Source organism: Caloenas nicobarica, chromosome 3 (genome assembly GCF_036013445.1).
Source record: "Caloenas nicobarica isolate bCalNic1 chromosome 3, bCalNic1.hap1, whole genome shotgun sequence".
In the NCBI taxonomy this organism is placed as follows: Eukaryota; Metazoa; Chordata; class Aves; order Columbiformes; family Columbidae; genus Caloenas; species Caloenas nicobarica.
Window position 1 is genome coordinate 71,068,870 of NC_088247.1, and position 26,597 is coordinate 71,095,466.

The window sequence follows — 26,597 nt, forward strand, 5'->3', positions numbered from 1 at the left end:
GTAACGTGAACAATACAGTAAATATTATTTTTACTATTGTAAGGTCTTGTGCTCTCATGATTAAATAATTTCAAGCTGCTATGAGTGCATATATCTTGTGGGAACACAGACAAATTCCTTCCCACCTGAAAGGAAGCTTTTCATTTGTAGGCTAGAGTTCCTGGGATTTCCAAAGGGAGGCTACTGAAGCAAGAAGGGAGACCCAAATGGTAACAGAAGCTAAATGTAGAGTTTCAAAAGATACACTCTCAAACTATCAGTTTGCACAATGCCTCAGTCGTGTCATTGCCATTATTTCCTACTGCTATAAAAAAAAAAAACAACACTCCTTTTAATCACTGGGGTGAAGGCTGCACAACAATCAGCTCACACATTAAGATATAAATTGATCTCTTTTGCTTCTGTTGATAACTGTATGGAAAAAAAATATGTAGTGGCATATTTCTAAGATGCTAGCAGATTATTCAATTACTGCAGAGCACTTTATTGGCTTCAAGAGTTGACATTTTATAGAAACAGTGGCACAGAGCAACCCCTTTTAGAAGGTTTCAAAGAACTGGCACCTTCTTCTTCCTCCTTAGTATAGGGTAAGTAGCCTCCCCTCAAATGACAGGGTGACATCCATCTGGGTAATGAGGCAATTGAGGCAGAAAAAAGAAAATTAAAAAATAATCATATCCCATACTGCTACACCAGTAGAGTATGCATATATACATACAAAACAGCCCAGTAGTTTTCCTGGAACAGTTTCAGAAGTTCTCCTGAAAGAATATAAATTATCTCCCATGACCTGGACTAGCAATGAAGAAGAGAGCTCATTTGTTTGAGCAAGTGAAGAACGTGTGAGATCCTCTCCTTTTTTCCCGTCTCAGATAAAGACACAGCTTTGGTTCTAGTTAGTCACCATGCAGCCTTACCAGTACCACCACACTCCCAGTACCTGTCACTGACTTGAAATCTTAAAAGGTTATTAAGATAGATTAGACATTTATGAAGAAGGACATCCCACTAGATGAGCTAAATTATTATTGGGTATGTTTCACGTCGGGGTGTCAAACTCATTTTCACCAGGGGCCAAATCAGCCTCGTGGTTGCCTTCAAAGAGCTGAATATAATTTTAGGACTGTACAAATGTAACTACTCCTACATTTATACAGTCCTAAAATTACATTGGGCCCTTTGAAGGCAACCGCAAGGCTGATGTGACCCCCCGGTGAAAATGAGTTTGACACCCCTGATCTAGACCATAAACCAATCTCTGACTGAACATGCTCATGTTGTTTAAGCTTCAGAGGACAGAAAAGTCTTATCTATTTTGGTTTCACCTAAACTAATTCACATACTTTGTCAGATATGAGCTTTAACCTCCCTCCAGCCCCCACCAATTCTCAAGAAGCAGCCAAAGCCAAAGCCACACTTCTGCCGCCGCTGCAGCATTCACAGGCCTAAAATCACTCCTGCGTCTTCTACACAAGGTGCTTCCTAAACTTCTCAAAAGTGTCCCTGTTACTTACATTCTGGATTTGTGTGAAAAGTGAAGGATATGAAGAAGAAATGTTTACACACACACCCCTCCCAACTTTTCCACCCATTTTTTTCCTGCTTGAATATTTCCAGTACTGCATCATTGAAAATTCTGTCCTCTCAGAGAAAGGCTTTTTTCCACCGTCAGATTTAATTTCTTTAACACCTTCTGGGTTTTTTTCTTTTGTTTTACCTTCCATGCTTCTCACCTTCTATTTTTTTTCAAGTTTGTTCTTGTCTTCTCTGTGCATTTCCAACATAAGCCCTTCTAAGAAGCATCCAAAGCCACAAGTCCCTCACAACCTTCAAATACATAGTATTAATAAAAAAAGAGAGAGAGCAGATGGCAGTGAATTTGAGACTGTCACTCTCCTGGAAAGCAAATCTACAGTCTACAGTCCTACATTTTATGAAGACTTAGGAACATTATAATGAAAGGAATTTCCTGGAAAAATCTTGCTGCTTAAGAAAAATTATAATTGCTATATACCAGCCATTATATACATGCTTTTAAAAACAGAGAACTCTCAGCTCATAGGAACTATAATAGGCCTTAAGAAACAATCACTAAGCACTCTCTGTTCAATCATATAAAGCACCTGAGCAACCAAGTAGCTGTTACTCAACTAGATTTTCACCTTAGCCTAGCCCCACTTCAGGCATGCACCAGAGAAATCATCCATAGGCACACAAACATCACCAAATATCTGTGTACACACAATGGCACTTGCATATTAAAAACACCCAAAGGACTGAGACAGAAAATCTCGAAGAGATTGACTCCCCCATAGATGAACATTTTAGAGGTTTCACAACTGCAGTGTTGATCAGTCAATTGCATAGCAGGTTATAACACTTGCCCTAGGTTTATGCTCTTCTAAAAAATACAATGATAACAGAATAAAGGAAAAAACAAAATCTGATAAATAAAGCCCACACTGATATGCACAGAGCCAGAACAAGCATTCCCCCTGAACAATGGCCCAGGTTAAAAACCAAGCAAACTGATTTTCTCCTACTTCTGACTTTCCAGGAGTGATCAATTGCAGCTGTACCTCATTAGCAGGTTGAATACATACAGATTTTGAAGAACACCAGATCTCTAACATTTGTCATTTAGTCAGCTCTCCAGAGTCAGTCAAAAGCAACTCCACTCACTTTACTGAGTTTCCTTGACGTTTTTGTCAGTTTTAACCGTTCAGACTGGGCCATAATGGAAAAGTTTCTGCTCTCAACTAAACTGGCATATATCCAAATCTACCTCATTGTTCTAGAAGCAAACATACATGAGATCAGAATCCCAGCCCATCATTTTATTCTGAAGTTAGCCATTACACTGCTACATCTTAAGAGGATTTTTGTTTCTCTTTCTAAAAATCCATATTCACTCTCTAGCTTTATACCAAAATAAACACATCAAAAGTCAAATCAAATGGACCAAATTCTCTACTGATCAGCAGGTTCTGCATCCGTGAAGTTCTGACACTAATTCATAAAATCAGCCCCCATCTGCCAATTACTGTATCTAAACAGCATATTCACATGTACTAGGAATCCCCAAATTGCATTTCCATGACAAATCTATATTATTTGGTCCTGGTCACAAAACAGTGGAATAGCTGATCCCTGAAATTTCAATTGGGATTTCAGGCAGGAAAGGACGGCAGAAAGAAAAGGAAAGAGAAACATCCCAAATTTCTTCTCTTGCAAAGCACTCCTCCCCAAAACATATTATTTCCAAATTACAGGAAACATTGTTCCCTGGGGATACCACTAAAGTAGAAAAAGAGAAGTGTGAAGGGTGAAGATGCTGCTAATATGTACATAAAATCAGAAGTCCCAGAAGACACAGTAAACAGAACTGTAGAGAATCAAAACAGAACTAAATACTGAAATCACCATAGCTTAATGAATAGTTTAAGAAAATTGGTGGCATGAAGACTTTCAATCAGATGGAACAATAATAAGACTTACACAATGAAAAAGTTAACACGTTATAGGTGGAAGGGCAGCCCACGACACAAGCATTACCAAGAAGATCTGCGGCTGCAGATGTGATACAGCCAGGGCTCGCACAGCGTTTGCAATGGAGCTGGAGCGTTTCCTGCCATGCCTTCCACAACGTGCTCCTGTTAGAGCCAGCAAACTTGAACAAAGTCAAGAAAAGCAGCTTGCATCAGGTGTAGAAGATAAAAAAGACCCACATGACCAGATCCTTTGTCCACCACAGCCTTGAAAACATAGGTAACCGTGCACTCACCCGGCGGAGAGTAACAGGTCTGCTTATCAGTATCCCGAGGCGCAGCAACCTTGTACTTTTTCCACGCAACTTTTTTGGCTGTTTGAACACTCATGATCAAGCTCAGTCTTTGAAAAACAGGAAAGTGAAGATGCAGAGGAAGTACACGCTAGTAGCCACGCAAGAACTGCATGCCGGGATCCGAGGGGGAGGGAAGCACTGGTTTTCCTCAGAGAGTTCGACACATTCAACCATGCAGTGACTGACAAAACCACTCAGGAAACAAACCTTTTAAAAGGCTGCACGTAAACAAGTAACAGACTTCAAGCTAATTAAGGTTTTTTTCTCTTAAAAAACAGATGAATACACTGCTTTGCTACTCCTTACAAAAACAAAAGTACGCTCCAGCAAGTTAAATTCTACCTACAGAAAACAGAAAAGGTGGCAATTTTCCTTTTCTGTTCAAATACAATATTAATTTTAAACATTTAAATATTTTTACCATTTATGTTGCAAAAAGGTTGCAGTATTACCATAACAGTTTTGCCACACATTCAATAGAATGCAAAACCAGAGCAACTCTGCAAGGTGAGCATCCAGATCTTTTAATGGCCTTTCAAATGAGCATAAGAAAATTTAAACACTAGATTTCAGCATAAAAAATAAGTTCTTCAAAAAAAAAAAACAACCCACAACTCTCCATGTCAAAAATTAAAAACTCTGATTAGGCATGCCATTTCCCCTGTGCAGAAGTTCCAAACAAGATAGATCACAGTCCAGTAAAGCAGAAGGTCAATAATACAAGCTTATGAAAGCATCAGAGTTATTTTACAAGTGGACCTCTAAACTGTGTTTACCATCAATACAGAAGATGAATCCAATCCTTCAACCTTCAACATTCTGTTGCCAAATTCAGAGTCAAACTGAGCTGATTTCAAAATCTGTACTTATGAAAGATGTGTGATTCCATATTACACAAATTAGGATATTAAACTGTACGGAATTCCAATAGTCACAAAAAGTCACGCAAGAGGAGGATTAGCTATAACACAGAAGCACAGGCACTACCACCAGAGAGGAGCTGTACACAGGAGGATTTGTCCCGAAAGCAGAAAGATGCTATTTTGTTAGTCTATCTTGTTGTATTATGCTATTAGACAATTGTTCTAAATACAGCTGTCATCTCTTCATTAATATTCAGTTGGAGCAGTTTATTGTGTCACATACCAGGCAGACACTACTGAGGGGGTAGTCAGGGGTATCAAGATTAGATTTTTCTTTAAATTTTATTGGGGGTGGGAGTTGGTCTTGTTTTGTTTTGTGGGGTGTTTTTTTCCCAATTTTAAAAATTCCTCCAAGTTGAAGCCTGAAAGATACACACAAAAGGAGATTTGTTTCAACAAAGAAAGACGACCATACATTCAGGGGGCTAAATCAGACATGTGTTTCCAAACACTTCTGTAGACTACGCAAACAAGAGCAACATGGAAAAGTACTAAAGTTTCAAAGCTAGGATTCCTATTTTAGAAACAAATGATTTTGTATTTTGCCATAGCAAATACAAATGTATACCTTACTGTGCCAAGCACTTCACAAGCCCAAATCAAAAAGATGCTGCTGCCAACTGTACCGAGCATACAATGACAAACAGTGAGCAGCCATGCACATACACCACAAGTCTTACCAGCAGCAGGTGGTAAGACCAGGTCTTGCAGAGACCAGTCTGCATTCCAGAAGAGTGCCCTCCCATTGATCCAATACCTTATCTCACCTTGGTCCCTGCCACTCCAATATAAGGTCCATATACAAACAAATTAAGACTCTCTCCATCAGACACTTGCCCAGACTGAAGGGTAGGCACAAGTTTCGAGAGTTCGTTTGTTACAAGACTCCTGAGTTTCCCACTCCTCAATGAAAAAAAGTGAGTCAGTGAGAGCAATTAGAGAAACACCAAGGTTTCTGCGCCTCCATTACTCTCTTGAACTTTAACATGAAAATATTAGAGAGGCTGAGGGAAACCATTCATTCACCAGAGACCTTACAGAGAACCTCAGCTCTCAAGCTCTGCCTGCCATCAGCTACTACATCATATATATTAGAGAAACGGCTTTTAACAACAAGTTTTACTTTGAAAATCCAACATTTCAATAAGAACACACACTGAGAATATTTATTAACTTAATAGAGGAGGTGGTTGGTTTGTTTTTAAACATAGTGCATCTCTTGCCTAAATGGAGATAAAATTATTAACATTAATCAGTTTCACGTCAGAACCTATCTTCAAATAAGTTAGCTTTAGGATGGCAGGAATATTTTTAGGCTAAATTTTTAAAAGTCCATCTATGAGCTCTGCCAAAATCTGAAGTACTGGATGTGAAATCCATGCATTAACCAGGTGAACTGTTAAGCAAGAGAGACATTGAAGCTTTTGGGGAAATAAATCTTCGAAGAAAGCAAAAGAGGATTTTTTGCTTTTTTTAAAACAAACTCAAGAGTTCAACACACTAGCACACTCTCTACCCATAAACAACTTCATTCATTAGGAGAAGAAGATGGTGTTATTCCTACTACTACTGAATTCAATAGGCCATTTATTTAGCAGCTCTCTGACTAGAGTATGTTCTCTCTTTTATTCACTCTAGTGTTGACAGCAGTAATCATATTTTGTACATACCACTGGCTCTATTATAGTTCAACAGCAGCTGGCTGGCTGCCTAGTCTTCTTATCGTCATATAAGATAAAAAGACCAGCCAAACAGACCAGCTGAACCTACAGAGGGAAGAGAGAAGTAGGGTGAAGCCTAAGTAGAAGTCTACTAAGTAGAAACCATGTTTTTGTGCTTGCTCATGTATTACAAAGCACAGAGAAGAACAAGGCCAGGATCAACACATGACAAACTTACACTGTTTTCAGCAGGACTGGAGCTTAGATGGGAACTGCATCCTTGTAGAAGAAAAGCTCCAAATGCCACGCTTCATACATCAAACACTACCCATCAACAGCTCAGTCCACACAGAAGGGAACAGGAAAGCGAAAAAGTATAGAGGTGGGGGGAAAAGGAAAAAAGAGGAGAAAAAAAAAACCAACACACACAAAAACAGAGAACTGTAATCGTTTGTTTGATGGGGAGCTCATAAGTATTTAAGATTACCTCTCTATTGCAGCCCCAGCACGTATGAAGTCAGCACCAGATTCAAAGTAAAATTAAAGTTCACAGAGGCAAATAACAATGGGAGTAGAGGGCAACATCCTTTAATTATAAAAATCCCCTGTATGCAAGGCAGTCTAGAATGAAATTGGTTTCCATTTCTTCTTTGCCTTCTGGGAGCCTTCCAAGAACCTTGAATGCCTTGACTCTGGGAAGAGGAAACTGGCTTCTTTTTCACAGCCTCCCTCTTTTTAGTTTTGTTCCAAGTAGACCCTGTTTCACCCTGCTCTGAACTCCCACTCTTCTGGACAAGTCTGCAAAGAAAGGCTTGTTTTATGGAGACCAAAAATCCAACAACCTAGAGGATTTCTTACAGAAGCAGAACAAGGACATAAAGAGTTCCTCCTTCACCTTCCTTCTCCACCACACACAAGCCAAGAGCCTTCTCCTGCCTAGAGGAGGAGCACACCCTTCTGCAGGGTTCCTGCACTACCTCTCTAGCCCTACCCTTTATATTAATAACACTGCTATAACAAGTTTCTAGTTTAGCACTTATGTTGTGGGACGTTAACACCCCATAATTTTGTTCAGGATGTTTTATTGCACTACAACAACACGACAAGACTTTTTTTTACTGGCCTGACAAACACGTTTTGGATTAGCAGACCACACAATGCTTCCTTGAGCAAGAAAACAAGATTGCTTAGAGGGCAATGCTAAGGAGAAGGATGCTGAAAAGGCAACAACATGAACTTAAACAGAAATTAATGTTTCAAGTGCCCGTTGCATTTTGATGGAAACTGGTTGTTAGTGTAACCTCTACTTCCAGGAAGCCCACAGCAACAGCAACTTCAGTTGGAGAACAAAGAGCTTTGAGCATTTCTATTGAATACTTTTTTCAACAGAGCAGGGTTCATGTCAGCATAGAGCTTTCTCCTGAGAAAGGAACCTACAACACAGTAACTGCCCTCTCTACTGTGGAAGAGGAGCATAGGTTTGAGTATGGCAGCTGTTGGAGCACTGCAGTACAGATAACACACACAAAGACTCTCTCAGTGTTCACGCAGGCAGCTCCAACACCAAACCCTGCCAGCACACAGAGCTTCAGCCATGCTGTGCTTCACACACATGGTTCTCATAAAACAGCGTGTCTGTGGCTGCTGCACTTAACCAACTCATCCTGCAAAAGAAATAGCAGCAGCAGCTGTAGATAAATTGTGACACCTTTCAAGAATCTCCACAATTTTAGTTACTCTTTTTCAAAGTTCCTCTTTTATCTTTGGGAGAGGGGAGGGATCCCTTTTTCTCTTGTATAAATACTGAAGGGTAAGTACCGAGAAAACCCAAAGAGCACATTATTCTTCCAGAAGTGTTGTCTACACTATAGTCATTCCTGTGAAACCCAGCCATGACACACAACCAGCAAACCCCCTTTCACAAAACATCCTGGGCCACCTGTTTCCAGCAGCCCCGAGGAGTGAGAGCAGGTCCACATGAGATGTAGGAGCCTCCTGCATTTTGTTTCTCATTTAAGATGCTGAGCGCACCTTCTGAAACAAGGTTCCTGCACGTTCACAGGTACCTTTATAAAACAAATATCGATTAATCTTGGACGGACGCACAGCTCAACGCTTGTATGCTGGGGTGTGACATATATTTCAGCGGGAACCCTGTGCTAAGCCCTGGGTGGCAGCATGCAAGCCCAAGCACAGCGGAAGGACCATCAGTTTTGCTGCCCTGGCCCCTCCAAGCAGCTGTCCTGGTGGCTTACAGTTCTCACTATCTCTTGCCCTAGCAGCAGGCATTGCCCTGCTGCAGTGGGACAGACTGGGGAGCCTGGTGGGCAACTCCACCCAGGATGGAGTGCTGCCCTCAGCATGCTTTGCAGCATCAGAAGCTGCTGCAGGAAAAGATGTGGCCTCCAAAACATCTTGCTCTCCTGACATCTGCATGCCAGGATGCAATCCAAAGCTTAGGAAATAATGGTTTAGGCAAACATATGAATAAAACAATTTACTTGCCCTTTTTCCTGTTACTCATTTTTTTAAATGTCAGTTTGTGGCTCCAAGAACAGAAACATCTCAAAGCTTCCTTCTGAATTTCACAAGGATTTTTCCTTAGAAAGTGTCTTCCACTACATTCTTTTCAAGCTAGATGTTGTAGGCAGTAGGAATGGGAAACCTATAGGATTTCATTCTTAATTGCAGTTATGTAGGTTGATTGAATTTTGAGCACACTTCCATAGGTATCCATTCTGGCTAATGTTAGTTAAACGTACTTCTGCTGACAAACTCTGGCCAAGGTATACAGCAACAAAGAGTATTCACATAAGACACGGTCCCATCAAGAGCAGAAGAGATACCTAGAGTACTCCAAAGACTATGTGTTGGTATATCAAATACTCGGAGTCCCATAGGAGCTAGCTCCTTCATGGAAGGCATCTCTTCCTCCCTGTCCACCTTCTAACTTTAGGTACCACAAAATCAGATGAAGAAGGTGCTAAAAGCTCTAGATGTAACCTTCCTATCCACTCCCTATACTTACATTTATACACACAGGCTATATATACACATTCCAAACAGCAATAGACCTTACTAAGCCAAGAGGAGCAGCCACCCTCCCAGCTCTCCCCACACAGACCAAGCAGGGCTGTGCAGAGGCGTTGGGATTTGTGGAGGGGAAGGACAGCTCGTAAGGAAGCCTGGAGAGCAGCTCTGGAGCAAGCACGCAGCCTTCAGCCTGAAAGCTAAAACCCTCACCTCCTGCCACTGGGGTGAAGGACAGGAGATAATCACAGTTAAATTGATCACGGGCACATTTCAGCAGTGGCACAGTCAGAGCCACGACTGAGGCGCCAGTGATGAGCCAAGTGCCACCAGCAACTGCAACTTCCAACATCTCCAAGTTTGCTTTTCTTTTTTAATGCCCTGTGGTGACACATGGGTGATCAGATTGCACCCTCTAAGACATTAACTCTTCAACTGTACCATTTAGAGCACACTACTTGTTTGTGCACTGCTCCCAAGCTGTCACAAGTATGTATATTTATTACCAATCTTTTTAAAAATAGCATTATATTTCTCCCACCCAGACAGTCTACTTCCCTTCCAATTTACAACAATGTATTTTATTCACCCTGTTACAAAAGGAAAAGCCACAGAGGCCAAAGAGAGGGACAGCATTGTGCAGAGCGGCTGTCTTTTCCTAGCCCAGAAAGATAAAAGCCAGGAAAAAATGATGAGAGGCACCCTAAAACTAAGGAAAAAAAAAAAGCAAAGCTCCCTGTGGTTATATAGCTGACCATAGGCCAACTCCCTTATGCTGACTGGAGTTAGTCTTTTAAATACAGCAGTTACAGAGAGGACAGAGTTGCATGTCCACACAAATGCATCTCCAGTTAAAATCTCCACTCCACAAAGGACAAACCTGTCTCTTGTCAAGGACCCAAGGCAAGCATCCCTCTTTCTGAAACAGCTTTGCTATTATCAGAATTTAAAAAAACCAAAAAACACACCAACAACAACAACAAAAATCCACACCACAACATACCTACTCAGCTCAGCACAGGAAGGCTACTCTGGGTGTGCAGGACCCAGCCCAGAGCCCAGGTGCCTGCACCCAGCCCAGGGCTCCAAGCAGCAGCATCGCCCTGGGGACCACACGGGTGCCACACCGTGCCAGAGACACCCTGCAAAATTGTTCACACTCCAGAAAACCCACCTGAAAATTGCCCATTTTGCCACCATGGTTTGAGTCTTTACTTCCATGAAAGAACCCTTTACCAAAAGAAAAAAAAGAATCACCCAAACGAACCTCAAGCAAAACATAGGTTCCAGCTTAATCCTCTTTAAAGCCTCCAGCTATCTGCAGACTTACTATACCTCTTGTTAATTTGTCCCGATAGTTACACTGCACTAACTGCTAAAAGCTTACACACCAACTCACAACCTTTAGCCACTGATCTCTTTTTAACAGCTACAAATTGCAAATTGTTGTGTGTTTAATGTTGCCGAGACTGCAACAAGGCCAACATACAATCCAACATCAGATGTTTTTGTAGATATGACACTATACAAAGACTGCATTAAAAAAAATTCCATTGCATCACAGTTGTCAGATACCAGAAGTGCATCATTAAAACTATTATTGGCTAACTAAAATTAATGGCCTTCTTTCTCCCTCTCTCACCAATTAGCACATCAAGAAAAAGAGTGAGGTAAAACCATGCCCTTTGTTAAATATTGAACCTACTGAAACCTGCAAAACAACTGATTATTAAACTAGACTGAGGATGAGGTCAGTTTACAGATGACCATGTAGCAGCTATGGCAACACGGAGCCACCACACTGCACTGCCAATGGGAATCAGATAAGAACAAAAAGCAAAGCAACAAACAGCATCGACCTGCTTTCTTAGGGCCACAGACGCAGAATTAAAGCTCTCAGAGTGAAGGCTCTTCAGTTTAGCACAGTATCTCTACATATCAAAGGACCAGGGATGGAGAAAAGTGTGGAAGGGTGACAAAGCACATGGCACAACTGAACCACTACCTAGAGAGAAAAAAACACCTACCAAAAAAAAAAAAAAAAAAACACCAAAAAAACCAAAAACCCACAAACACACACACAAACCACCACCACAACACACCACAATCCTCTCCAAAAGTGACCATACAAACTCAGAAGCAGAGGTCCAACAGAAGTGAAAAGGCAGGTGCACATCCTTTCCCAAACAAAGCTCACCATCTCAAGCCACCTGGCCAGGTTCCCAAACAGAGGCTGGGGACCTGCGCAGTCTCACATCACTGAAGAGGTTAAGCAATAGCTGGGTTAGGTGATACCTCACTCAGCTCTAGCTAGGGAAAGCTCACGCAAACTGTACTGTCCGAGGAGATGTGGTGGGAAGAGGACTAGGCAGCGGCAAGCAGCTGAGGGGCAGTAACTGATTCAATTTGGCAATGCAGTAAAAGGTTTCGTATTTACACTCTCACTTGTTTTCAAGAAAACTTCAGCAAGCTTTTTGTGCATATCCTTTGCAGGCTTCTGCCAGGTCAAATGGAAAACACTGGGCTCAGTTATTTAAGCTCAAGTGTGCAGAGGAGTAATTACCAAAGCTCCACTGGACAGAGGGATTGCATTCCTGTATTCTTCAAATGCCACCACCCACAAAGAAATAATAATAAAACTCCCAGAAACCTTCAAGCAAAGCCAGCATGCATTGTGCACAGTATCAGTCTCAAAAACTCCATCTGCACCTCTTAAAGTACTATGGTACAATGATGCTTGAACTCTGCTACCAGTGCCATCACCAGTATGGCTTTTGTCAGCAACATAACCGAGTATCAGTTGAATTTAAAGCTTAAATCACATGTGAAGGTAGAAAAAGTGGCTGCAGATACAGAAAGTTCCAACAAGTCTTCCTGTGCAAGACTGACTGGCAAATCACACACCTTCCCAAGCCAGAAAAATGAAACCCCAAGACACAATTCCTGCTTCAGAATTACTGTGACAAAGCACACAAACCAAAGCATTCTCTCATAAATATTTAATGCCAACAACATACATGTTTACTAGCTGATTTTAAAGCACTTCCAGGTTTGAAAACAGATGCACACACTATACTAACAATGTTATTGGTCACTTTACTGAAGCATCATGCCTTAAACTTAAGGTGTGAGCAGGTGCACATTCTCATCCACAGTTTGAACAGCAGCTTTTCTGCCATTCGCTTCCCCCCACACACACACTCATTTTGTATGATACGTTATGAATACATTTATAACATTTACTGAGCAACCTTACAAGAGGCCAAATAAAATTTTACATTACTTTTACGAAATTCAAAGGGAAAAAAGCAAATTCATGTCTATGCCTCCACTGTGTGCCTAAACAATGATGGCTTTCATGTATTTTAATATAACAGGTATACAGCGAGTATACTCACAATTGTGAGTACCTGAGGATGTAATATAAGTAACCCTGAAGAAAGAGTTTTACACCAAAGTGGATAGATCGAGACTCTGAAACACCATGCACCATCCTGTGCTTTCAGGACCCTCACTCCATTCAGCAAATGGGCTTTTATAACCCAACAATCTCTCTAGCACGCGAAGCAAAGTGCTCCGAATGGCACAGTATGTTTGCCAGTTTGTTCCTTAATTTGTCTTGTCTCTCCTATTACACCACTCATTTTTGTTGCTGCTACTAAGCTCTGAGTAGGTTTTCTTGTAGGGTTATTTTATTATTAGCTTAACTTTGTTCTCGAGGAGCAACAGGGTGCTGCTGAAAAGTGTGCCTTGTTTCTCTCTTCAGGACTGTCAACACCAAAAGCCACTTAAAACTTACAAAGCTAATACTGAGGAAAATTGTATTAAGTTTGTTTAGAGTTGTACCTTAAAAAAAAAAAAAAAAAAGAAGTATTTATAGGTTGGTAAAACTCCAATACAAATAAAGGAGGAGGAGAAGAAAATCAAGATACAACTGCCATACAACTTTTCTGTAACTCACTAACACACACAGAAGCATGCAGCCCTGCAGGCTCTTTGTTACTCTGCCTTCAGCTTGCCCTAGATTTGAGCAGCTCTCTACAATACCTATATTCAGTCAGACATTCGACTGTATTCATTACCAATAATTTCATATCTGACTGTAGTGTTCCCACACACAGTTTACTGTCATATAAACTTTTCTATTACTTATGCACAGTTCTCTCTCACTGTACTAGTTTAAGACAGTTCTATGAATGAAGCATTACACAATTTCATTGCTGCTTTTTTTTTGTTTTACTTTGCATCATGACCATAGAATTAATTCTTTTTTTGTTTGTTTTCTTTAATCTGCTTGTAGATGCTTTTGTTTGATTGATTTTAAAAACACTTTGAGCTCGGACACATTCCACTCCCTACAACAGAAATTTGTCTCAAAAAAAAAAAATCACTTTTTAATTGCAAAAGTACATCAGCTCAGTGATGGGGGGAGAAAAAAAAAAGTAAAAATAAAATCAAACTCCAATACCTATTATCCTCATAAAGACATTAGGAAAAAAGGGGATCCACATGACAAAGACCTTTACAGTTTAGATTGCAAGATAAGCAAGGCAGTTTAGGAGAAAGGTGGCAAGGTTTAGAAACAGTACTTCATACAGAGGCAACTAAATTGTTTGCAGTGTTACTTAATAACACAAAACCCAAGAACCTACCTCTGTTAAAACTTGTGCTATGGAGCATATGCGAGGCCCCACACCACTGAAAAGTGGCTCTAGTGTAGATGCAGCCAAATGACCACAAAGAGTCAAGAAGCTTCAGTACCCAACAGTTTTCAGAAATCTACTTTGACTCTAAATCCTTTACATCCAGCTAACCACCCCCAGTCCTGCTGTTTTCCACCCCCTTTCTCACCACTTGCAGCCATATACTCAACCACTCCTCCCGCAAACACCACAAATCTCACTACTGTTAAGAACAAAAAAAACCCACCACACACAAAAAATCCAAACCACAGCTCTTAAAGCAAATCACAAGACAGTTCATTCAGTCTTCTCACTCCCACATGATCATCAGGTGCTGTCACACTAGCAATCTCGTACCTCCCATTCCACCATAATTAACTTCATCTTCCTTGCCTTGTTCTACTCCTGAGCTGTACAACTGTTAATCAGGTCTTTGACTCTCCAACAGGAGGGTCAAAATCAGTGAGGCAGGCCAGTTCATTGCATCCCAGCACAATCCAAGGGAAGTGAATGTAAATCCTACCAGCACTGAAAATAAATACTGTGTGTCCCCCGCTTTGTATCTTGCATGCAAGACCAAGCTGCTGGGATAGAGAAGCAGCAGAGGACAGGACATGCCCTGAGCTCCTCCCACCAGCACACAGCAGCAGGTATGGGCAAACATGAGCGGGGAGAACATTGTCACAATAAATCTAACTTGTATGTGTCCCTGCAGTGCCACCTCAGCAGCCAGCTAGACCATGAGTCATAGCCACCCCCAACACAGGGCTTCTGGCTAAGCCCAGCTTAGCCACAAGGAGCTTTGCCAGTTCCATCTAACAAACAAGCCCAGATAAGCACCGAAGGCCTGTCCCAGCCCTCACTGCCTCCCCGGGAACTGGGTGAAATTGTTCCAGCACATTTCAGACGCTGTATTTCAGTATTTGGTAGAGAGGAGGGCAGTACAAGGACACGTGTCCATCTGACAGCAAGAGCTTTGTGACTACTGCTATGAGAACATGTTGAGCTCCTCCCAGTTACTGTCATGACCAATTGCCCACACCCTCAACAGCCTTAATGATGTAGTTGGTTTGCCATTCGTTCCACTGCTTCAGAAAACCAGTCTCAACACCAGCCTACTTACTTCCAAATTAAAACCACTGCTCCAAATGGGAAGTTCACTGGGAAGCTGGGCCAAGGCAGCAGTGATGACGGGAGAAGATTCCTCACATCTCACTTCTGAGCCACAGCATCTAGCTGTGACTGATCCTATAGCCCACCTGTCTGTAAAAGCCCAAGGATGGATCACAGACAGTGAGCAGATCACAGAGTTTATTTGTATGTTCTCCCCTCACTCAAAACCCATCTTTTGTTACTGAACAGCAGAGCCAAGAGATTTGTTATGATTTGGGAAGATAGAAGGCATGGTCAGATTCTGCTGCTGCTGAGGAACAAGAAGGTTCAAGCAGCAGCAGCAATCTCAAAACCACACAGGGCTTGGGAGGTGGGAATGGAGAAGGTGAGTGCTTGCAATCCAGCCCACTGCTTACAGAATCACAAGTTTCACAGCTCCAGGCAGGCTTTATTCTGAAGGTAAAAAGATCAGACTTCATAATTAAGCTTCATGGCTAATACCACAATAAAAATAAGGAAGTTTCCATTTCATTTGCTTCAACTTGTTCTACCATAGAAGTTCCCATTCCAGCATGCTCACGGTAGTCTATAACCACAGCCAGCTGCAACAGGATTTCTTCACTATCTGTAAAAAATTTAACAGATATTAAATTCCACTCTAAAGAGCACTATATAATCCTAAAAACAAAACAAACAAAACAACCCACACACATCAGGGTAATGTTAGAAAGGCTGGTAAATATTGCAAGTACAAAACAGCAATCTCATCTACAACAACTTCACAGAAATATAACAGAAGTGTTTCAGCACAGTCAGCCTGAGCAGAAGTTCTCAAAAATATTTTGGAATAAGCCAAGTGACTTTTAACATAACCCAGGTTAGAAAACATGGATTGCCAAGATCCCCTTCATCAAAATGTCTTCTAGACAGCATCACTGTAATATCCAAGTACCTTCCAACTAAGTGCTGCAGAGAGTTTGGCCCTCTAGAGTCCATCTCTCCTCCCTTTCTGGCACTGGACCAGGGCAAATAGCAGTAAATGAGACAAAGAAGGAGGAGGAGGAATGGATCACCACACATATACATCCCTTGTGTCTATATACACAATCCATTACAAAAGTGGAAGCTAGGAAGACTATAACAACTGCGTGTCTCATGTTTGCATTAACAAGTTATTGCCAGACTTTTGACAAGGATTTATGAGCAAAGCATGGTAGAGATGGAAGAAAAAAAAATCATAAAGTAATTATCTCTTGTCTAAAAAGCTGGGCAGATGGTGGTGAACTTGCACCACAGTACAAACAGAAACCACAAGGAAACCATATACATGATGCTTAAAGGCTGAGTTAAGTTTTGATTTCAACAAAGCCAAGCTCACCAGAGCAAGCCCAGCACAGCCACAGGCACAGAACTGCACAAGCCCCGCCAGCTGGGTGGGGACCTCTTGCTAGGAGTGAAACTAAGATTTTCCAGCAAGTTCATGAAATCACCATTATCCTGGCTATTCAATCAAGCAATTCAAATGCAACTTTCACACTTGCTTACAGAAGTAAGAAAGTACACAGACAAGGAAGGAGACAGAAGCATACAGAAGGACAGGAAAATATAGCTAGGAATTTCCAAATTCAGCCCCTAGCCACCAGAAGAGACATAGGATATCTTGGACCAAGCAGAAAAACAATTACCAGCTTTTTGCCAGTGGAGTAGGAAAGAACCGGTGAATCTGCCTGCATCTCCAGAGTCCAGATGCCAACATCCAAACATTGCACATACAAAAGAGAAGATGACAGATGTCAGAAAATGAAGACATCCATGAGAAACCTCAGGAATTAAGCTTACCAAGCAAGCAGAGTAGCGGAACTTAATATCCATAAATAGTTACAAGAAGCATTTGAGATTGCTTTTCATTTGAGATTGCTTTTCATTTGAGATATCAGGGCTGGATAGGAAAGGGGGGTAGAGGGAGAAACAGGAAAGAAGTGGCAATAAATATTATCCCACAGAGGCTGGATGTCTGAATTCTCTCAGCTGTATGCCCGAGATGCATTCTTTCTTGTCTGTACCTACTATATGAAGCTTCTGACCACATGAAGCTAGCATTCAGCAGCAAGAATGTCCTCTAACACTTCTGTTCTGAACCCAACTCCCTCCTTATGAGCCTTTTTCTGGATGACTCAGAAGATTTACCTTTAGCTCAGTCATCACATTGCTTTTTAAAAATAAGTGAATAAGCGAGAATACATATTCTCCACATGGCATCCTTTCATTCTAGAGGAAAATATTCCAGTCGCAATCTAGAAGACCACCATTCAAGTCCAAAGGTAAGCTCTGGGGTGGGAAAAAAAAAAAAGATTCTATGGAATCATAGAATCATTTCAGTTGGAAGAGACACTCAGGATCATCGAGTCCAACCATAACCTAACCCTAACACTAAACCATGTCCCTAAGAATCAAAGGACTTCAGGGTAGTGTGCACAAATTCTTATACTAAATTTCAGGTGGTTTTAAAAAAAAAAAAATACAAATCATCATGTTTCTATTAATTATTATCATTGAAGATTTTCAACAGTCACATCTCCTATATCCCCAATGCCCAGAAGCATCCCCCTCTGCACAGCAGTCTGGATGTGACAAGGAGGTAAAGTTATCCCTTAAGGTTGGTCCAGCCATGTCAATGTCACACTCCTGAGGGTGCAAAGCACCCCTGCTGCTGGCTGCCTCCAAGCCCTCCTGGCTCCCTGGGGACAACTCAGGCCGGAGGTGGAAAAGCTGCCTCTGCCACCATCTGATATGTGGGGAGGGGTAAGGACAGGCTGCAGAAACTCCCACCCCAGCATGTGATGGAAGAAGCACGGACACATACTTTAATACCAATTGAGGATTTACCATCCTCCCAAGCAACCAACTGGAAATAGCTCATTAAAGACAGACTTCTAACACTCTCAGATCTGCACACCACTGTATAATTATTCTCAACTTGAAAGGGCTGTATAATTCCTCAGGAATTTCACCATTTCCAAATGGAAGTCCCAGCAGGGAAAATATGTATAGGTCTATGTATATATATGTGTGCACAAGCATATACATCTACATATACCTCTGTCTCTCTTTATATTTAAGCACACACAAAGACAACAAAAACCCAACCTCATTGCATCTTGTTCCATCACTTAAAAACACTTCCTTATTTTGTGGCTGTGCTTTTGTACATCAGGAAGAAACATCCAAGCTAGAGGCGTATAATTGCATTTTTATTTACTTTACCATTTGTTTTATGAGGGGGAGGAATAGGAAACAGGAGCATTTTAAAAAATATGTTGTTCCCTGAGGGCTGAAACTCATTAAACATGTTCTTTCAGAAAGTCTTTTCTTCCCTGGAACTCTCTGCTCTCCATTCCCCAATACAATAACTTCAGTGGCTACAACCCATCACCTTGCTTATCTCAGACTAATGTACATAGTATTTTGTATTTTATTTGAGCCATTTCTGCCACTTAGCAGAAATCTTCTTTCCTTTTTCTCAAAGTTAGTCATAGGTGACACCTACCTAGCACTTACTAACCATAACAAAATACAAGCTATAGGAACACACTAATCTTTGAGAGCTTTACTTTCCTTCAGTTTTGAAGGCATTAGTCCACATCTGCAGTGAGAAAACATAGATGGGAGCAGGAAGTCGAGGTAAGCTTCTGCTGTTTGTTTGGTTTCTTTTATGATTTGTTTGTTTTCTTGACGACGACTAGGCTATAGTGCTAAAGATCAAGGCTGATCTTCCTGGATGTTCTTGATGTTTCCCCTAACAAAGGCACAGATCTGAGTTATGGAAAACTTGAATGCTACACACACCTGTCAAGCCCAAGGTCTGTGACAATCAATAGTGCAGAAGAGAAGCAAAAACAACACCAATTTTATAGTTTTCCCTTCTGATTGAGAGAGAAGGAAAAAAGTGCTATTCTGCAGTATAAACAGGCCTCATCTGCAGAGAAAATACTTCCTTAAAAATCAATACCTACCATTGTGATATGGTCACCCAAAATTATAATTATAGCATAAAGAGGTCTTTAGCACTTCAAATTTCAGCTGGATGCTCATCCTACGGAACACTCTCTCTTAACAGGATAAAGAATCTGTTTAGTAAGGCAGCTCAGATGTTAGGAGCTGCACAGGCTGAAAAACATAGTCAAGAAAAATGTTAAACCTTAAAAATATACAGAGTCATTCAGCGAAGGAAGCCCAGACTTAGCACATGGACTGGTAATGGGAGAGATGAACTATGGCAAGTAGTTTGCTCTACTGACAGATTGCACCCAACTGACTTTAGGAGGTTTTTAAAGCAATTCAGTGGTCCAAGAAATTTCACCAACTGGGAATCAAGTCCAGGAAAAACAAATACACGAAAAGTTACAGCTGCTTCTTCACTCTTACCATCTCTCAGTAGAAATAACTATAGGAAGTAACAAGGCAGGGGAATAAGGACAAAGCAGTAGAGGGATGGAGTAACACCACACTCGAGGTAGGGGTGGGGGGGGAAACAACACACCACACAGCCAGTTAATATATTATGTGTAGAAACTGCCTACTTTTTTTTCTAGCCATTGTGCTTTTATATTAAGTTGGAAGAGGCTTCTAAGGCATTTCAAGCATTTCCACCTACTCTCCATTTTTATGCATCAACACTGATCCTCGTGGGCTAGAAAGCCTGCTGAGAAGTCATCTCTTGGGGTTAAATTTTAACAGACCATGTTATATTCACATACACCTGGTTAATGAAGAAATGACTGGTGGAAGGTATAATATCCTGACCTTCTGTGATGAATTTTAATTGCTTATAGGTGGTTAAGCTTGGCCCTACCTTCCCACCTGAAAAGATCTGCATGGATAATTTCTCCCTTATACCTTACATAGCACAGCTGGCATTTTATGGAGCCCATCGCTGTGCCCATGAGTTACCTGCCATGCGTCCTGTGGCAGGTGAAGTGGAGCAGTGGGTCAGGTGTGACCCACGCATGGAGGAGCCGAGGTGGGTGCTAAGCTGGAATTACTCTGCCCTTACCCAGCTGAAAAATTCCAGTTGGAAATGCCATGGGCACTGTAAATCAAGTCATTTCTAACAGCCAGCCCTGTTGTTCTGACTTTTACGATCTCCATCACTCTTCTAGATTTGTCAAACTTTGTTCTTCAAAGTGAATTATTCCTCATCCCCAGCGCAGGCTCCCCCTCTGCCTGGGCAGGTTGCCACAGGAGAACAAGGCCATTTTAAGAGGAAAGTCAGCTTGGAAAAATTAAGGAAAGGAAGCAAGCTCTCTTCAAATCTCTCCATGAAATGAAGAATGTCACTCCAACTGGGAAGTGAGAACTTTTCCTTCTACAGCACATCAATGCTACTAACAACTCAGAAGAGACCAACAGATTTACCAAAGCTGAGGTCAACTTGCAATCTACAAAAAATCCTTTAATAAGGTCTACAAAATACAACCACTTGAATTTCAGAGAAGCACAGATATCCATTGGAGAAGGTACAAAGCTTTTCCCTTGTATAAGCAGTTTATAGAATAAAGGTCTGATCAAAAAAAAAAAAAATCCATAACACAAGATGCTTTTGCAGAATCACACGTTGCCAGATTCAACTCTCAACATCCTTATTCAGCACGTTTTATATGTGCCTTTTTTTTTTTTTAATATGCACTTTTTGCAAAGAAACCACTAACTTTGCATGGAGTAGCTTGCAAGATCCTGAAAGATTTTCTGCCAAACCTCCTCTACACTATGGTGTTAATTCACCACATAAATATTCAAGTATATTCTTGAGTAGCTGCCATGAGGGAACACTGTCTTCTGTAGCTACACGGTCACAGCTATGCTTAGCTCACTGCACTAATGCTCTGCCCTGGGATTGAAATGCAAGGTCAGGTTCTACAAATTTTTCTGAGAATTCAACAAAGTTCCACTAAGAAAGGAAAAAAAAATACTGAGAAAAAACAAGTGAAGTTGGTCATCCCAGGACACTTTTATCCCTTGTAATTTAGTTGCCTAGAGTAAAGCAGGAACCCCAAAATTTTCCTTGTAGATGGAGCATAAAACTCCCTTTGGCTATTGCTTCCACATTTTTTAACCAACAATCCAAAACCAGACCTGAAAAATTCATGCCAGGATGAGCTTCCATATGAATAGTTGCAAGGGGACAGATGGAAAGGCAACCACCCTATACTTCAAGAATCCCTCAAATACTGACAAAAATAGCAAAAGACTATCCCAAGAGCTTATGACATGACATCCCAGCTAAGCAGAGTAGCTAAACAAGGCTGAAGAAAGTCATCCACATCTTCCACAGCTCATGACCAAGTCAAGCACTATGTACACATGAGCTCAAAGCTAAAATAAGTTTGGGAATGGACAGGCTCATTTTATGCTAAACACAGAGAGTCTGAGAGACAAGAAGACATGAAGGAAAAAAAACATAAGATCAGATGCCATTTTGTTCACGTTTCTTATCCATTGTAAAGAGACAAATCTTCTCATTTTAGAGATTAAAACACAAAGAACTGAAGGCCAAGGTGATATTTTGCACCATTATTTCGCCTAGCTTTACATTAAATATATTTTCATTGATGATGTAATTTTAAAAGTAGTCTCTCTTGCATATGTATTCTTACTTGAACAGGAAAATAAATTATCTTTTTCAAAATTAAATATGTAGTTCTTATTCTACAGAAGGAAATTTGAAATAGGAGTTTTAGAAATTACTTTATGCTGATGGCAGTTGTTTAACTAGTTCCACTTATTATGAAAAAAAGGCAAATTATAACCATTCGATGAGGTCTGGATAAGATTTTAGCAAAGAAAAATCCACTCACCTTGTGTTAATACACCACCCTTTATTATTGAGATGTAATTAAACCTGCTTGCTCTTACTTTGCAAAAACTGCAGAGCACTATTTTTGCATTGGAATGGTAGAACAGCAAGTTACATATTTATGCTACCAATATTTAAATAAACAGCAGACGATTACTTGTAATCAGCTGGATGACTCGAAGATGTGATCTGGCTGACCCACCCACTCCTCAGCTATACTCCTGCCATTCCAAGTCCTACAGAAGGACATAGAAAAAAATGTCTAAAGACTGTTAAGGAAGGAATTCTGTGTATAATAAAAACTTTATCGTGTCCCACTTGATTAAGATAGTCAAAGTATGCCTCAGTTAAAAAATAGTAATTTAACCAGAAATTATCTTTTGATCCTGTTTTGTGCATTAATTGAATAATTATGTCTAAAAGTAACAGTCTGCAAAATAGGTTTTATAACTACACCCACCTTACACAGAAAGGGCAAAGTATATATCATACACTAATTCTTAACAAAATTAGATTTTACAATTTGCCAAACTTTCTAAAAAGGCTTTCATGATACCTTGCCAATTCCAAACTGTAGCAGAGTTCAATTTGTTCATCCAAAAAGTAGGGGAATAAAAAGAAAGGGAAAAAATATATTCTCTGTTAAGTATGCCACAATACAGATACAAAGCAGATTAAAAGACAAGTCCCACACAATTCACAGACATTCTTTTTCCCCCACTTACACCACAGTGCCTCCCAGATAATAGATCCAGATCAAAATCCATCCCAACAGCCACAGATTCTCACCAAGATCAAACCTAATTAATTCAATTGCTTTTTAAAGACTTCCAGTAACATTAGTTACCATAATTACAACTCATCTACTCTGTCAGCTGATAACCTTTTGGCTCTGCTAAATTCGGGAGAGCCAAGAATGTGTGATTTCCTTTTCTTCATTGTACTGTAAATGAGAGTTGAGTCCCAAATGTCTGCAGCCTCTTTACATTTTTCTGGCAGCACAAGAGGTTCTTAATAGGATAGCGAGTTAAGGTCCTTTTCAAGTGCTGGAATAGTATGAAAAGAGCCTTATTGCAAATGAGAATGCCAGGCAGACATAATATCTTATGAGGAACAAAAACCCTTTTTCTGCCTTCTGTCCTCAAATCACTAGGAGGAAAAAACAATTGTGTGCATTTTGGTAAAAAGGGAAAAAAGTGTCAGCTTCGTGCACATAAGGACCCAAATCCACAACAAAACAGACTTTTTAAACTATAAAAAACAAGTGTAGAGTTACAATTCATTTCACAATTTCTCTCCTTGTTCCCATACGCACACAAATAATACAGAATAGTGTCATAATCAGGTTGCACCAGTCCCAGGCCACATACATTTTTGTTTCAGATTGCCACTACAGTATGTTAGCATCTTTCAACAGTGCACTACATCAGAACTCATGTTTTGTAACCCCTTCCTTCTTTCCCCAGGCAGTAAAGTGGAGTTCAACAGAACATTATATTTTCATGTATTTTATTATATGAGGACAAAAGTATAAGTTAAAGCCACAGACTGCAGGGCCAAAATAAGAAGCTACAACAAAAGGTGGCAAGAGCTAGCATGGAAAATAAATAAATCAGCAAAACATTTATAAGCAATCTTCCTTTATCTTAGTCAATTTATCTGAACATTATATAGACATAGTCCATTTTGTGAGCTTGTTAATGGTTTCTGCTCCATCCTGGCTCCCTCTGTCCAACAGCAGCAGGGCAGTGCTGTGGAGGAAAGGACGCATCAGAGCTACCAAGGTAACAACCAGCAGCAAATCTAAGCTTTCACTTTTTTCTGCCCAAATCACACTCAAACCAAAACCTCCACGCCAGTACAATACCCAACATTAATTACTTTTTCCTAGCCAGCTCCAGTGACATGATTTGCAGTAGATCATATTTTCTCCGAAGGTCTGTTCAACAGATTTGGACTAGTTCAGAGAGGACATCATTGTCAACCACAGATTTCATCCTGAAATTAAACTTAATCACCTAAACTAAGGCCACTGAATCCCTTAAGAATGAATACAACAGCCCAAGTCTTCTTCAACATCGTTCTGGAAAGAGACAGAGTAAAAGCAAATTTGACATGCCTACAACAGGCCAGCATTTCTGGGACCCTTCAGTGCTTTCAAACCAGTTTCCTCAGTGCTAAAGGCATCCTGCTCAGTTAAATATACAAAGAAACCATTACATCACATGCGATATTTTGCCCAGAACACCACAAATGCATTGGTGTTGAATTACGTTCTGTGTTCATAAAACCACAGACTGTGGGATCCACCAGGTATTACGTGCTCCTCTTCCTCTTCTACCCTAATTCCTGTTGAAGAAAATTTATTCTGCCTCAGAAGTGGGCATTACATGCTAGAGTGATCCTTGACCTAACCCAGTAACCCCTAATTTAGGTGTAGCATCAAGTGAACCAGCAAGAGACAGTTTCAAGAGCAAAATTAAAGTAGCTGCAAGAAGCAGGAGCTACTGCAATGTGAAAGTGCCCTGGAGCAGAAGTTCCACACTCACATTCCTCTGTGGGGCAGGTACCTCCCTCAGCTTTACTGATGCAACACACATCACATGTGATTCCTGTGGGAAGTGACAACCTCACCCAGCAAGTCACCAAGAATCAGACCTCAACTGTGCCCACCATAGCATGCTGCATCTTTCACTTTGTATGATTGACTATGCTTTATAAATGAATGCAAAGTAGGGATCATAAAGCTAGGAGGCATTTGACAAGGGTAACCCTGCATAATGCCCCTACAAGCCCGCTTGCCACCTCAATGCCAGAGCACCACCATGCCCAAGCTAACAAGCTCTGAACAGCACATACCCTGTGTCAGAGCTCAGCCCTTGCTGATAGTACCAGTGAAACCAAGGAAATAGCTCTCCAAACATACCTTCCACGTCTCCTCCAGGCAAACATGGAATCAATTTCTTGTGAAAGGGATCCATAGTTTATCTATGTGGTGACATAATGCCCTCTATATACAGCCCTAAGCTCCCCTTCTTTCTAGACATCCCAATTATTTGGCCTGTGACACTGACATAAACTTCAGGATCATTACCTCATCTGGGGTAACTGATCACAGCAATGAAATCCCTCTTTTTACTGCAGTGGGTTTTTGTTCAAAAAATGTATCAGAACTGTCCCTGCACACAGGCCAGACCCCCTTGCAGTAAAACAGCTGTTTATCATGATAACACTACGTTCTTGCAACCATCAACAGGGGTGGTGGCCAGATGGTTGCTAATGCCAGCAATGCAAGGGTTTGTTTTGGTTGTTCTATTTTTGCAAGGGAACGGGAAAGAAACACTCCTTTTCTCTAGCTCAAGTTATGACCTTACGATGTCTTTCTCCTGGGAAAAATATCAAGGCTTACTGCAAGTCTGCTGTTCATCTTAGATCTGCATCTTTCAGCATCACATTTTGGTACTGATGTCTCATTGTCAGCTTCAGCAAATGGACAAGCTTGTTAACTCCTTTTTTCTTCGGCCTTAAGCCTTAGACACGGTCATCAAGCAGCACACCTCTAGTGTAGAAATGCTTACAAATGCTCTCTCTCCCAGAACGTGTTGGGGTTTGCCTGACTTAAGAAATGCCCCCAATGCTCTCTGGCCCCTCACACTCTTCTTGTCACATTTTGTCACTGTGTGATAGGTCAGGAACAGGCTGCGTCTCAACCTATGCTGTAGCCCAGTGCTAAGGGTAATGGTCAGTGGTTTGAACCCTTTGAAAATTTGAACTGGTATTTCGAGAGCAACAAGTCAGCATGAGGGCTCTAATTAGTAGGCAACTGCAGGAAAGATGGGCACCACCCCAAATCTCTCTTCCCACCCAGCCCCATGACTGTGTTTTGGAAAAAATGACCACTGGATGTTTAGCACTGTGTTTGATGGCCAAGGCCCTGGGTACAACCCAGAATCAAGGACCCAGCAGGGGCCACAGCTCGCTCCAGCCTCCCAGGTTTTCTTCACCTTCTTCACCTTCTCAGTCCTCTCTGTACAAATAGTCATACAGGCACGATGTCCAAAGGAGCAATGAAGCTGGTAAAGGATTTAGAGCACAAGGCTCATCAGAAGCAGCTGAGGGAACTGGGGCTGTTTAGCCTTGAGAAAAGGAAGCTGAGGGGAGACCTTATGGCTGTCTACAGCTACCTGAAAGGAGGTTTGTAGCATGGAGGGTGTTGGTCTCTTCTCCCAAGTAGCATGTGATGGGATGAGAGGAAATGGCATGAAGTTGTGTCAGGGGAGGTTTAGATTGGATAGTAGGAAAAAATTATTCACAGGTTGTCAGGCATTGGAACAGGCTCTCCAGGGAAGTGGTGGAGTCACCATCTCTGGAAGTATTTAATAAAATGTATAGACATGGCACTTAGTGACATGGTTTAGTGGTGGACTTGGCAGTGCTAGGTTAAGGGTTGGACTTGATGATCTTAAAAGGTCTTTTCCAAACTAAACAATT

The 26,597-nt window shown here is 41.1% G+C and overlaps 1 protein-coding gene across 5 annotated transcripts in view; it reads right to left on the bottom strand.

Annotated features, from left to right (window-relative positions):
* Window positions 1-26,597, bottom strand: part of UTRN (utrophin) — a 378,237-nt gene that overhangs the window by 339,304 nt on the left and 12,336 nt on the right. Inside the window, exon 1 of one of the 5 annotated variants that reach the window (XM_065631420.1) lies at window positions 3,785-3,878. The exons of the other annotated variants lie outside the window; for them this stretch is intronic. Within the exon in view, the coding sequence (XP_065487492.1) occupies window positions 3,785-3,878 (94 nt within the window). Of the gene's footprint in view, window positions 1-3,784; window positions 3,879-26,597 lie in introns of those variants that run through there. 5 annotated transcript variants of the gene reach the window in all.